This window comes from Terrapene carolina, unplaced genomic scaffold (assembly GCF_002925995.2).
Source record: "Terrapene carolina triunguis isolate 2854851 unplaced genomic scaffold, T_m_triunguis-2.0 Scaffold192, whole genome shotgun sequence".
Classification (NCBI taxonomy): Eukaryota; Metazoa; Chordata; order Testudines; family Emydidae; genus Terrapene; species Terrapene triunguis.
Window position 1 is genome coordinate 14,489,102 of NW_020664543.1, and position 15,203 is coordinate 14,504,304.

The window sequence follows — 15,203 nt, forward strand, 5'->3', positions numbered from 1 at the left end:
GACTGTTGTCTCCCAGTCAGAAGAGCTCTTCGTTCACAGCTGTATTTTAATGCTAGGTTTTGACCGTACAATCTTTTGACTTTTCTGTGTTAACTTAGCCCTAGCGAAAGGCTGCAGCCCTCTGTTTAAACGCAGGACAGGTACAGCACAGCAAAAGAAGCTGCCTTGCAGATTCCCCACACTGTCCTGCAAACATGCCCCACTCCTGCCCTGTAGGAATCTACTTTCTAGGCATGTGAGTCCTTCCCACTCCGTGGTCCATTCAATCTTTGGCCTTTGTTGGCACTACCAGCATAGGGAGAGGGGGCGCACAATTTTCACTAGTGGTTATGGTGATTAATGAAAAACTACTCACTGGGAACTGGGCATGCCTATATCCAACAGGCCTCATGTGCCTCCAAGCAGACACCACATGGTGGTAACTTTCTGATCAGTTCATGTGCTTGAAGCTGATGGTTACACTTTTCCTCTTTTCAGGTTATTCCTTTTGTACAGTAGTAGTCCACGGCTTCACATTCTCCTCTGTTAGCTTGGAAGTCTGGGGTTTGCTCATAAGCAAATAACTCAACCTCTTATTCTTGCTTTCGTATTTTCCTTCACAGTTTATAAGTGAACTTCAGAAGCTTGAAACTGAAATCTATTTACTCTTCTATTTTTCCCTCCCTCTCTAAGATAGGAAACCCGATGAGTATGTTGGAGCAGAACTGCTCAGGTCTTGGCACTAGGGTTTTACTTGCAAGGTAGGAAAAAACATTTGAAGAATTTAAGAAGGGGAAAAATATATGAGCTCTAACAAAAAATAAAAATAAAGAGCAAGAGGGAACAGGCCAGCTCCCTTTAACAACGTCTCAAAAGAGCAGGTGCTGTAGAACACACTTTATGCTCCAAAGTTACCATGTGCTTAATGTGTGATGAGTGCTGGTCATTACTCCTTAGCATTAGCATATTTATACAAAGTAGAACAAGCCTACTCTTGAAGCTAGAAAGCAGCTTTAGTGAATGAAGAATGAGCAGCTTTTGATAACATTCTGCAACACTGTGTTACGGATACATATAAACTAAGTCTGAACTTGTCTACCACAGATTGGCGAAGTAGGTCAAACATCTGCTGCTTTAATACTCACACAGTGGAATGACCAAGCTTGTGCAAATCCATTTGGACAATCATTAGTTATTGTGCAGTAATGGATATCTAAGCACTGAAGCCATCTCCTGCTTTGCGGTTGGGGCAACGGTGCCCTCTAGTGACCAAGCCCAGGAACTTTGGAATTCCAATAACAAATATGGTTGCATCTGCAGTATAATTCATGAGCCTTGATCTCACTGCAGTCAACAGGAGCAAGATCAGGCCCTTGTTAGAGAGTGTTTGTCCAAAATGATCTAACTGCATCACCCCATCATGTACATGGTTTGAGTGTTTGCAAAGAGATGAAAGGAAAAGCCAGACAGGAACATAATAAATATTTAATGTTTTCTTTCCTCTCTTTAGAGACAGGCACACATTAAACATATATTGTGAAAAAACACAGCTGATCAGAAGCCTTAAGTCTACTGAATTCACAAAAGGTCCATTCAGATGATCGCTAGAAATGCTGCAGAGGATTAAGGCTCTGCATAACAATGGAGGCTTAAAATCAAAAGGGAAAATAACCCACTTCAGTAACCAATCCTAGAACATTTGTTTTTTTCACTGAAGCACCCAATCCAGCTCTGTGCAAACATCCCGAGAGATGAATGTTACTGTACATGAGTTAAGGTAATCAGTGCTATTGGAAATAATACACATGCTATTGGAAAGTATTTGTTGCAGTATTTGCACATAGAGGATCCAATGGCCAAGGCTAGGTGGCAACTGTTGTGGATTCCATAACAGCTACTGTATTATTAGTATGTTGTACTTTGCTTAGTAAAGTGTTTTGCTTTACCCAAATGATAAAAGGCACTAGGATAAAAACAAATGCAATTGCTGAGCAGCTTGTGGGGTGAATTTCAGGCAAAGCAAATCCTCACTGATAGGATTACATTAGAATAAAATTCCAACAATCGCCACCAGTTAGACTGTGGCACAGTCTCATGGGGGAAGTAGTGCAAGCCCTATTGATTGAGTCACTGAAAATTGGACTGAAGACAGGTATACAGTCAAAAACAACAACCCTGCCCTTGCAGGTGGGAGGAACAAGGTAACCTAATAGATCTTTTCCATCTCTTAATTTATCTGATTCTAGGAAATATAACCCCAATATACTAATCTGCAAAATTCAACAGTAGCAAAATAAGACCCATCTTGCTAATTCTTTGTATTAAACCAGTATCTCTCTCCTTTACCTAAGGGGAATCAATGCTCTCGTTTTTAGCCACTTCCCCTCCTTGTGATGTGACTCATGTTTAGAGACTAGTGATGGGCACATTAGAAATACTTTAAAGACACAGACATCGAGGGTGGGAGGTGAAATGACTATCATGGTTTGTCTTTTCATTCTACTACAGAAGTCACTAAATCCCTTCCCCACCAGCTAAATGATCATATAAAGACCCATCACATGTATGATCAACAGCCCAGTGTGCAACAAACCAGGATCAGGGTGGAGGCTCTCTGCCCATTCATTCCCTCCTAGTGCACATGGAGGCTCACCAGGCTGCTTCAGAAAAATTAAAAACAAACACAAACTATACACAAACAATTCCAAACTCCTCAAGCTTCTTTGCCCTTCAGTCCAGAGAAGGGACTATGACAGGTTTAGAAGATCGTTTAATCCACAATAGAGAGGGTTTGGAAATATTTCCAAGGAGGAAGATCTGCTCCAATGCCCTCCACAGAGCAACCATGTCATTTCTCTCAGTGTATCTGGCAGTTCTCAGGTCTTTCTCAAGCCCCCACAAGAGATTCAAAGAATTAATCTCCCAACTACACCAGGTGCTCAGCAATTCCTTGACTCTATGATGATCAAAGAGTCACTAGTTTCCACAGGACTGTCTTCGTTATTTTAAGGTAGATTAAAAAAAAATCTTTATAGCATCTGTTTAATCATGACAAAATAGCAAAGCAGAGCCCCAACATGTCAGTGCGAAGCAAAAATGGGTTTTGTGCATTTAGAGAGCTTCCTGAGAGCAAACAGCATTAGCGCTGCAGACCTGTTTGTAAGAGCATTACACTAGCAAAGTAGAACCCTAAGAGGCCCACAGCAGAACTCTCAGGCAGAATAAGGAACACTTGTAAAACAAAAGTAAGCTTGCCACTTGTAGCGAGAAAGCAAATCGGCGTTGGCATAAACGTTGCTAGATGATGCTATGTTTAAAGTGGCGGAGGATGTGGAGCTGGTAAATGTTCATGGCAAAGAGAAGACAGGTGTCTATGCAGAATAAGGAAGGGGTTACCTGTACAGCAAGGAGATGAGAATATGCAGCAAATGGACAGGCCCCAAGCAGAGGGCTGAAGCTTTGCAGATGTGGCATCATTTGACACTAGTTGAGTGGCACTAGCTAAGCCAGATGGGTCCCTGTGCTTGAAGGATTTCACACATTTGATCAGATGCCTCTTCAGAGCATGTTGCCAGATGGGTAGTAGAATTAGGTTTTTATAAAACCTCTTCTCCCAAAGTGAATGCTGATACTATAGGAGATATGATGGAAGATGCTCAGTGTACCCCAGGGCTCAGTGTCCTCAACTGAAGCTGCAGTCACCTGCTCCTTTGGTTTTGTTCCAAACAGATCTTTCCTCCAAAGCTAGTGGGCATGTGTTTTCAGAGCCCTGGCAGGGAGGAGCCATTCCCCACCCCACTCCATGTGACAATGAGGCCACTAGTCTTACTCTTCCACAGAGTAATTGCAGCTGATGAGTCCTGCCTCTTCAGCCTTCCTGTCCCTTAGTGCTGCCAGTGTCCTTCAGGGCATATAGCAGGTTGCAGAAGAACTCATACCAGAAGAAGGTGAAGCCAGTAGAGAGAGCAGCCTTCAGCAAGCTGGGGGAGAGACCCTTAAACAATCCAACAGGCCCCTCCTCTCGCACAATCTGCCCAGCACAGTCCATTAAACCCTTGTACGTCCGCACCTGGGGGAGAAGAGTTGAGAGAGTAAAGACAACAACAGCACAAGCTCAGCTCACCTGGGCAGGATTCTCTCAGAAACCTCTGTATCATATTCCACACATCCAGGAAAGGGACTCAGAGGACTTGAAAGAAACCCAAAGGCTGTATCAAAAATGTATTCTAGATACATACAATGGAGATTCTACGGATATTCACTATGACTAACTGGCAGCATCAGAGAATCAATCTGAGTGCACACTGATTTGTAGATGCAGGCACCACAAATTACATTTACCATTATCAGCAACAGCTTACACGCCAACTGAATGACAAGAAATCCTTTATACCACACCTCATGCAGTGTTCATGCTACAGTTTGCAGAGCAACTGCTTCAGAATGTGCTGGTATTATTTTCCATATAGATTCATACACTTTTAGGCCAGAAGGGACCATCATGATTATCCAAGTCTGACCTCCTGCACATTGCAAGCCATAGAACTTTACCCACCCACTCCTTAATAGACCCATAACCTCTGGCTGAGTTACTGATGTCCTCAAAACATGATTTAAAGACTTCAAGGTGCAGAGAATCCACCATTTACACTAGTTTAAACCTGCAAATGATCCCTGCTCCATGCTGCAGAGGAAGGCAACCCTCCCTTTCTCAAGCTCAGTCGTGAAGCCAGTAAGGTTTTTTGCCCCCACTGCTCCCCGTGGAAGGCTGTTCAGAACTTCACTCCTCTGATGGTGAGAAACCTTCATCTAATTTCAAGCCTAAACTCGTTGATAGTCAGTTTATATCCATTTGTTCTTGTGTCAGCATTGGTGCTTAACTTAAATAACTCCTCTCCCTCCCTAGTATTTACATCCTTCCCTCTCAGACCATATATCTGTCATTGCTTCAAAGATTGGGTACTACCCAATTTGCATGTCAGGCCAATATAAACTGGAAGGGACATTTTCATATTTGGGGGAGAAAGGAAATATTTCTCTAATACAATTTTTTAAATGGGTGTCTATTTCAAGGTGGTAAGGAATGCTAGAAGTATTTAATTTGTTTAGATTTATACAAGTCTCTTTAGGTACCCACCATGAATTCTGAGTGCCTATTCCATAAACTAAAATACACAATATAGTAGCAAGAACTGCCCATCTCATCTTGACATACAAATATCCATCAGCAAATAGAAAAATAAAATAAATCCAAACTCCTCCAAACTTTCATTCAACCCCTCTCCAAGAGCACAGTGCAAGTGAGTCAGGGCCAGATTTTTAAAAGGTATTTGGGCACCTAATTCCCATTGATATCAATGTGAGATAGGCACCTAAATACCTTTAAAAATCTGACCCTCAGTCAATAGTACAAGATAAATGCAATTTATTATATGGCCATGACTATTGTCAATCCCCTAGGCCCCTTTGAGTCTCCCAGCCTAGATCTATACATACAGACGTAGTATACACCACTCAGTTGAGTCATCTTTCCGAAAGGCAATTTATTCCACTAGTGAACTGCAGTAACTGCTGATTATTTAGAACAGTACTAGCAAAAATTCTGCATTTGGTTAAGGAGATAAAATATCAGAGTTCAGAACGTCAACATCAGTTTAACACAGAAATTACAAAATTAGGAAGACAGGTGATTTTTAAAAATTCATGGTTATTTTTACTCATTACAGTATTTTATTTAATTTCAGGTCTTTTCAGAAATTTTTGTTTCTAGAAGGAAAAATAATCTCCTAATCTGTTTATCTGGGATGACTGGTCCACCCCAAATGACTGCCTATTAAGAAGATTCTCTCATATATAGTATATTGTGAACAAGTCAACCAACAATGCTTTGGTAGGCCCAGAGAGGAAATAAACAGAACCCTGTTCAAAATCAGATGTTATAGCTGAGTTTTCTGGGTAATGTTTTATTTCTTGGTCTACATTTAAACATATGAAAACCAGTTGATCAAAACATCTCTCACCTGCCCAAAGGCTGCCCGGGCCTGCTCAAAGCCTCCCACCTGCAACCGCTTTTTAAACAGGTCGAAAGGGTAAGTAAGAGTTTTGCTGATAACTCCGGCACAGCTGCCACACACAAGGTTTTTAACATTACCTGAAAAGCAGAGAAGTGGAAAGAAGAGTGTATGGAAGAAATGGAGGATTAGAATGGATTTCTGATTTAAAAACGCATAATGGAAAGTAAATCAGAACCATTTATTCATAGACTGTAAGGCCAGGAAGGACCATTATGATCATCTGGTCTCACCTTCTGCATAAAACAGGCCATGGAACCTCACCCAAGATTTTTTGCATCAAGTCCACAACTTCTTTGAGTGAGGGAATATCTTTTAGAAACATATCCAGTCTTAATCTAAAGACTGATTTATTCTGCAGCTCTGTCAAATGGCAATACACAAAAGAAACAATAACAGAAGGGTTTATCATCAATAACCATGCAAGCTTTCACATTGCTAGGAATAAAAAATACTGGAGATTGGTAATAGGGTATGGAACCTTGTGCCTCCAGTTGAGGGTTCAAATCAGAATGGGTTGGTAGAGATCATAAATTGGTACCATCTGATGGCTGTACAGAGGCCAATGGGAAAGGAGTTTGGTAGTCTTAGTTCAGGTCCTAATTGGCAGGTGTCCACAACACAAAACTACCATCACAATCTGCTGTCTAAGACTGAATGAACATTGAGGATGAGCTGCTCTCACACATAGGAGGTAATCTCTCTACTTAAGAACACTCTGATGGAGCAGTAACGTGCAGTGATGCTACCCATGCTGTATGTGCTCTGGTGGATGGAGGTCCCATCTCCAGGGCTGTCAACGTGCCACTTTTCATGAAATTCTCTTAAAAACTCAGAATAGCCAAAGAGCAGGAGATCAATATTAGAACAACTTGGGAGCTTTAACCTGCACCAGATGAATCCTCCTGTACAAGCTGAAGGGGGAAGCAACTTTAGAACACACAGCTGTTCAGAGATCCTGTACTCACTGACAGTCCTATCCCCACAATATTACTGAAATTGAAAGAAATAAAGGCTGTCTCAGCAAGATCTTTCCACTGCACAAGCAACATGACCCAATTTGAGAAATAATATACTGGACTGGAGAGTTCATCTTCCTGTCGATGGTACTTCTATGGGCCTCATTACCACAATATCTGAGTGCCTCACAGTCTAATGTATTTATCTTCACAACACTGCTATGAGGTAAAGTATTTAGGCATTTTACAGGTGGGGAAATTAGGCATAGAGAAATTAAGTTACTGGCCCAGGGTCACACAGTAAGTCTGTGACAGGAGAAGAAATTGAACTCAGATCCAAGTTCTAGACTAGTGCCCTAACCACTGGGCCACCCTTCTTCTTCCTCCATGACTGAATATTTCACAGTCCCAAGCACCCACCTGCATTCATTCCTTCAGATGGCATCACCCGTTTATACAATTGTTGCAGGAGATTGTAAAAGGAGAACTGGAGACCAGCGTATGGAAAGACAGCAATGATAGTGGGGGTCAAACCCCTGTAGAAGGTCAGAGGCCCTTCTGTTTGGTACATGGTCACCACAGCATGACGAAGATTTCGGTAAACCTAAACAACAAGGAATAGTAAAGTTCTCCTGTTAGATACACTTACAATCAGCTATTCAGAAATCGGTTACATTCCGGATACAGATCATGCGGATTCCCATCTCCCAACATATAACAGGTTGATTTTTAGCACAAACAGATTAACAAAACCATTTCACGTATCGTCACATGAACACTCACTGCTGAGTCTTTGAAATCCTGATAATAATTAAAACAAACTGACAGAATAAACATGGATCTCTTCCACGTGAGACTAACTGAACCAACAAACCCTCTGTTCTGCTTGACAGCAATATCCCACTGAAAGGCATGGCTGGACATTGTATCCTGAAGTTGCCTGAACTTTGGCTCTGGTGGGAAGCAAGCCCCAGAGATGGGTCCCCATGACTGAGAACACCTTGATATGAATAGCTTCAGAAAGTAACAGTAAAGGGAGGCTGGCAGATCAGGACAGCTATTGTGGGGCAGGGGGAAAGCTCTGGGTAACTGTGCAAAACACAGCTGAATTCACAGATTGAGTGTCCTTCAACGATTCTTAATTTACAAGAGTGATGTCAAATATGCCAGTCACAGCTCTTTACTCAAGAAGCTGAGAACATTTCTTGTCCAGTCTTCTTTGACTGGTAGCTAGAAAACACATTACTCAAAGACTTACTGTACTAAGAAATCTAGCTACTTCTCATATTTTTGGTAATTTTCCCAATGGCTTAAGCTCACCAGCACTTGTATTTGTATCAGAGGTGTGTTTTCTTCCTCACAGCCTAGTTTCACCATTTACTCCTGCAGTGAAGCCCTGACACTGAATACATGGGAATGGATTGCGATTCCATTACAAGTCAAGCAGAAATACAGTAAGAAAATGGCTCCGATTCAAAATTAAGTGTCTCCAGTAAGAACAGAGGGGAGACAGAACTTGGTTGGGGGAGACAGATCCTTGAATAAACTAGGATATAAAACTGGATTAGCAGAGGACTGCTTTAAAAACTTCATACCTGTAAGAACCTGCACGACTCTTCATACACTTTGCATATTTATGAGCCAACAATGTGACGCAGTTGTGAAAAAGGATATCATCATTTTGGGGGTGTATTAACAGCAGTGATGTATGTAAGACAAAGGAAGTAATTATCCCACTGTACTTGGCACTGGTGAGGCCCCAGCTGGACACTGTGTCCAGTTCTGGGCACCACACTTTAAGAAAGATGAGGACAAACTGGAGAGAGTCCAGAGGAGGACTATAAAAATGATGTAAGATTTAGAAACCTGACCTATGAGGAAAGGTTAAAAAAATCCTGAAGATATTTAGTCTTGAGAAAAGAAGACTGAGGGGGAATCTGGTAACAGTCGTCAAATATCTTAAGGGTTGTTGTAAAGAGGATGGTGATAGATTGTTCTCCATGTAGACTGAAGGTAGGACAAGAAGTAATGGGCTTAATCTGCAATAAGGGAGATTTAGATTAGATATTAGGAAAAACTTTCTAACTATATAGATAACTAAGCACCAGAATAGGCTCCTAAAGGGAGGTTGTGGAATCCCCATCACAGAAGGTTTTTAACAACAGGTTAGACAAACAGCTGGTAGGGATGGTCTAGGTATACTTGGTCCTGCCTCAGTTCAGAGGGTTGGACTAGATGACCTCTCAAGGTCCTTTCCGGCCCTACATTTCTATGATTCTTTGTTTGAGACATGTCCCTTCAAGAAAGGCAGAGGAATAACTCCCTTGTGCGGCCGAGTACCAAATGAGAGCCAAATCAGCCACACCAAAAAGAACAGTTCCTCCTTCTCGCTGCCAGGACAAAGCACGTGTGTCAATGGACTAAAGGATAACTTGGCATTAATGGCATTACCACCCATTAAGGGCTCCAGTCTTACCAGATCACCTGCTGGAAGTTGTGCAGTTTTCCCCCACACTAATCTGAATGAAACATGGCTATCAACAAATATAACAAAGCTAAAATTCTTCCCTAACTCATACCTTAGGCTCGCCCTGAGCAGCAAAGCGGGTGCGCAGTGTGTCAAGAGGCTGAACTGTCATGGTGGCAGTGCAAGCAGCCAGGCCGCCACACACAAAGTGCACAATGAAGTTGCGGGTGTCGTATGGTGTGGCATTGTGCACCAATTCCGTCAGGCACTCAAAGGTCACAAACTTACAGAGAAACAGAAACATATGTCACAGAGAAAACTCTTATCACCCACAACCCTCCTGGTTCTACCACATTCAAACAAAAATAAATAAATCCATCATTTGCAACCTCCTGGAGGGTATGCTCCAAGGATGCAGCTAGTAAATTGGGTAATACTCTTGGCATTCAGAATCTTCAGTTCTCCCTTTAGGAGAATATAGTCTGGGATTTAAAACAAAAAGGCCTCCTAGGAAGATCCCATTTTAACTCTCTCTCCTCTCCATAAATTATTTATTAAATAATACATATTTGGCTCTTATACATCACCTTTCAATAGATGGTCTCAAAAGGTTTTAGAAACATTAATGAATTAAGCTTCACAACAACCTATGAATCAGTATTATCAACACTGTCATCCTCAATCAACAAAGGCACTAAGTGAACCAGAAAGATAAGTGACACACCCAAGGACTCACAGCATGTAAGGAACTCATCTGAGACTAGAGCCCACAACTGTCCTCTTGGTCCGCTGCTCTACCATCACCTAATCACACTACCAGAGTCTCCCCTTTGGCATACAAAGTACCCTACAAATGGACTAGCCCTACAGACAGCTGGGTAAGCGATGGGTAGCTATGACAGGATGAGGCTGCTGACAAAGCCACTATAGGAACTAAAAACTTCAGAACAAAGCTAGCCCTGGATGATTTCCTGACACCTTACCTGGACAGCTCCATAGCTGACTGAGAGGAGCTGAGCAGGCACATGCCCCTTCCAGAATGCTGTCAGCCCTTCCTCATGAAGGATCCGGTGTGCAGTTTGCAAGATGCCATAATATTTAGCCAGTGGGTTTCTGGGGGAGAGTTGTTCAATCTGAAGCTGAAAAAGAACAAATAAATTACACCTCTACCTCGATATAATGCTGTCCTCGGGAGCCAAAAAAATCTTAGCGCATTATAGGTGAAACCGTGTTATATCGAACTTGCTTTGATCCACCGGAGTGCGCAGCCCCGCCCCCCCGGAGCACTGCTTTAACACGTTATATCCAAATTCGTGTTATATCGGGGTAGAGGTGTACTTTACTCTGTGATCTGCTTCAAGGTCCTGAACCTGATCTTTGAAACATTCAGTGGCCTACATTAACTCAGACCCCACTCCTTGTGTGCCCTCATGGCAGCTACAGCTGGCTCAGATACCACTGCTGCTGGTCCTTAAGAGTTGGGGGCAGAAGAAGAGGTACGTGCAACGCTAAAGAGCTATGACATTCAGCAAAAATGTTAATAAATCTAAATTAGGACAGTTAGATAGGAAGGAAAAAAAGAAGGAAGAACAAGAAAAACACAAGTATCAGGGGGTAGCCGTGTTAGTCTGTATCTACAAAAACAACAAGGAGTCTGGTGGCACCTTAAAGACTAACAGATTTATTTGGGCATAAGCTTTCGTGAGTAAAAACCTCACTTCTTCGGATGTAAAAACACAAGAGCTATGTACAAGAAAATAAGACAGAGCAGTAAAAATACATTAATTTGTTACCAGAAAGCAGAAATGGCCCCCAAAGAGAAATATATCTGTCTACCTTGTATAATCTGTATTTAACTCACACACAGAAGTTTAATCAGCTATGTAATAGCTTCTAGGTGTATTTGTGACACTGGCAACGATTTATTTAAATACTATAAAAGGTTAAAAGAAAAAGCGTAGCTTCTTTTTATTCTCTGTACGTTCCTCTTCCAGGTGTGCCATGAGGGCTGTTGGGAAAGGTACCTGAAAGCGAATCTTGATGACATCCACAGGGCTGATTAGAGTCCGAGTGACAAACCCAGATGCGGATCCTGCCACAGCCACCTCCACGGCTGAGATGGACTTCACTTCAGATTTGGGGTCATAGCCGACCATCACTGCCTGGTCCACGGGCAGCCTCCACCTGCATCAACCTCCAAGAGTGCTACAGTCCAAAGACAGAAGAGAATAAGGAGTTTTTGGTGACAGGTCTACTTCTGACCTCTCGCCGAGGAGCAAAGAGGTCACTATCACACGACAAGCTAGCCTCAGGCCTATGAATATTTTTGATCCCCAAAAGGAACCCCCGACTCCTAAAACGGCTCCCACCACTGGGACACATGGCCTATTTAAACAGGAACAATCATAAAGCAAAATAAAAGGTTTTCGGCCAGCCTAACAAGGGCAACAATAATACACCTGGGCTTGGGAAGGGGAGGATGACCTCTGGAACAGACGTGCCGGCACCAGCCCTACTAGAGGGGATGGTTGCTGGTGTGGGGCTCGGGTGGATGGGGGCAGAAGTGAGGGTCACTGGCCGGGACCTGCAGAAGGGGCAGTTACTGCGTTGGACAGGGCCAGGCTGGGGACGCGCCGGGAGCCCAACGGCCGGTCGCGGGGACGCGCCGAGGGGGCCGGTCGCTGGTGTGGACGGGGACGCGCTGGGGCCGAGGCTGCCCTGGGTCACCGCACCTCAGCAATTCCCCCTCGGGCCTCCCCCCGCCAGAGGAGACATTCACCGCCACGGCGCTCACCCCGTTGCCACCCAGGGCGGCTCCCGGACGCTGTCGCCTCCTCACGGCACTGCTCAGAGCCGCTCCCCGAACGCTGGCATCGGCCCAGGCTGGGCCTGGCCAATCCAGCCAGCGGCCTGTTCTGGTCCGGGAGGACAGATAACAGACTGCGCATGCTCAGGATCATCACAGGCCCGAGGCTTGCTGGGAGATGTAGTCCCGCCAGACCTCGCAGCGTAATACAGGGCAGGGCTGGGAGAGGTGCCTCTCCATCCCCTCCTCCCAAGCTGACATAGGAAAGCATTTGGGGTGATAGGATAGTGTGACCAGACAGCAAGCGTGAAAAATTGGGACAGGGGGTGGGGGTAATAGGAGCCTATATAAGAAAAAGACCCCCAAATCGGGATATCTGGTCACCCTATAGGAGGAAAAGGTCCCACACTCATCTTGGTCTTTGCAACAGAGAAGAAAAAGGAGAGGGACAGTGTAACAGGGTCATCTGCCCCTTTAAGGACCCGGAGCCAGCCAATCCTGGTCTCAGGCAGATCCCCCCTTTCAGAACAGGTGCTTGGACCTCCAGAGGTAGAGTGACCAGATGTCCCATTTTTAGGGACTTTTTCTTATATAGGCACCTATTACCCCCCCACCCTGCCCCATTTTTTCACAGTTGCTATCTGGTCACCCTTTCCAGAGGCAATTATCACACCTAGCTTAGAAGGGGCCAGGCATTTGCTATAGAGGATCAAATCACTCAACTGAGGGAAGTCTCAAGTAGACGGCCTGTAGAACAATGGGGAAATACATTTGTTTTGTGTTGGGTTTGTGTTCAAACCCAAGATTCACAAGGATTGTGTGCCCTTCCCCCCCCCCCAGCACACCTACCATCTGCTAGCCACCATACAGACAGGCAAGAGATAGTAAACCATTACCGCAGGCACAGACCAACTGTGTAAACAATTCCCAGATTATTATGTGGATGTTAGAGCACAGAAGCATATTAGTCTAGCCCTACGATTACTTTCTTTCTACCTTTTCTCCCAATGGTATTTTATTACCCAACACTAATCAGTCCAGGAGAGCCACTCCAACCAAGCAGAGCATAGAATAGAGCACTGGCCCACCAGCACCTGACAACGCAACACCATTTCATTAAAAGACAGGATTCTCTAACCCACCCCCTAACTCCTTCTGCCCAGCTGGTTTTCCATGAGCTTGTGGTTTTAGTTTTCTAAATTAATGGTAAGAGTGATAGAGCAAATGTATTCACTGTGCACATTGTACTTTAAATAGTCTTCAACCCTTGAAGATGGGTTATTCCCAATTCACAGATGGAGAAATGGAAGCAGATTAAAATGACTCTCACAGGGCCATTTAGGAGTCCATGGCAGAACTAGTATTAAAATAAGAGTTTCTGGCACTTAATTCTGCACATACTACCATGAGAAAGGGAGGAGCTATGTTCAGTCACATAATTCACTCACCTTCTAGCATGGCCAGCTCATAATTTTTTTTTTTTAAACTTGTGTTAAAAGAAAGGGAAATACTGAAATCAGACTTTCCGAGGCTTGAGAGAAGTGCTAGTTTTTTTTAAAATGCAGAATTAGGATCATTGTGGTTTTATTTAGAAGCTGATCATTTCTCCAAGGAGTCAAAAAGTGTAAAATATATTGCTAAATATAACACGCATCAGCTGCATTTTTAATGTATGCCCCCATCACATTACTTTGTTCTGTGCCTACAACTCCTGTTCAAACAATCCTTACATATAGCATCAGCAGCCGAAGCAGTTGCTTGGTTGCTGTGATGGCAGTAGATATTCAAAGGCCTTTTATATATAAGCTGGCTGACTGCCAGGTCTGGAAATTTTGGCCATATTGCTTTTGCTTTGCTAGTATCAGGTAGGATGACAGTCAGGTATGTAGAGATTTTTAAGCTTTTTTTTTTTTTCTCTCTCTCTCTCAGGAGTGGCGGGTGGGAAAGAGGAGAAAGGGGAAGGAGACCTTTAATCTTAATTTTGACATTTGCATTGTCAGGAGAAGGGGGTGTATGTGTGCACCCATGGTGGTGGTTGTATGTGCATGTGGGAGAGAGAACCTTAAAGAGATACATGACTTACTCAGAAGGGATTTTGGCCAAAAACAAGAACCAAGCACCATCATTAATATTACACAACCATACAAAATGGCAACAAATGTGTTTTGCTTCCTTTACAAGCCATAAGGAATTTTTCCTAAACTTTCAATAGAAGATAAAGACCACTGAGAATGTGAAGATGTCCCAGTTCAACATTATAAACGATGTCCAACTCAAACCCACAAGGCAAATCATTGCAAGTTTGGTTGGGGTACTGACTTGGCACAACTCAGGAAAAACAATGAAAAAATTCTCACTGGATAATTTAGATATTGCCAGAGACAGCAGGCTCCAGAACAGATGTGGTGAAAAAATTCCTAACCAAACAAGAATTATCTTTGACAATTCAAAGAAGCTTATATGTCAGTCAGCCTTTCAATTATTATGCTTTAAATCCTACTATGGAGGGACATAATCTACACAGAGCAAAGGGTTGGAGAGAAGTCATACAATTGATATTGATGCAGACAGGTTTTCAAGGACCATTTCCACCATTGAATTAATACAGCTTATTATCGTGATCCAGGCAAGCCATTCTGGTCCCATTTGAAAGTGCTTTTGGAACCAACTCATACCATTGGATGTAATCCATAAAGGCAGCTAGGCCAAGGTGCAAATCGAGCAGGAAAATAAATAAATAATCACTCATTTGTCAGTTGGAAATACAGTTGCTGTTCTCACAAGTCAGATTCCAGCATCCCCCCCGACTCTGTCCTTCAGTAAAAGAGCAATAAACTACTTGGAGACTATCAGTCAGAAGTCAGATCGGATACACCAAAGGATCTTCCACAACCGGTTCCTTACTATGTGTCAGCAATTCA

General features: G+C 43.3%; 1 protein-coding gene across 1 annotated transcript; it reads right to left on the reverse strand.

The window, feature by feature from the left end:
- Nucleotides 1-1,450: 1,450 nt before the first annotated feature.
- SLC25A19 (solute carrier family 25 member 19) lies at nt 1,451-12,389 on the reverse strand. Its single transcript, XM_024214096.1, has 7 exons — nt 12,271-12,389; nt 11,501-11,681; nt 10,460-10,615; nt 9,589-9,759; nt 7,430-7,613; nt 6,000-6,130; nt 1,451-4,048 (listed from the first exon to the last, which is right to left on the reverse strand). Exons 2-7 carry the CDS (start codon nt 11,630-11,632, stop codon nt 3,848-3,850), a joined length of 975 nt encoding a protein of 324 aa, XP_024069864.1. The 5' UTR covers nt 11,633-11,681; nt 12,271-12,389; the 3' UTR covers nt 1,451-3,847.
- Between the last annotated feature and the right edge of the window lie 2,814 nt (nt 12,390-15,203).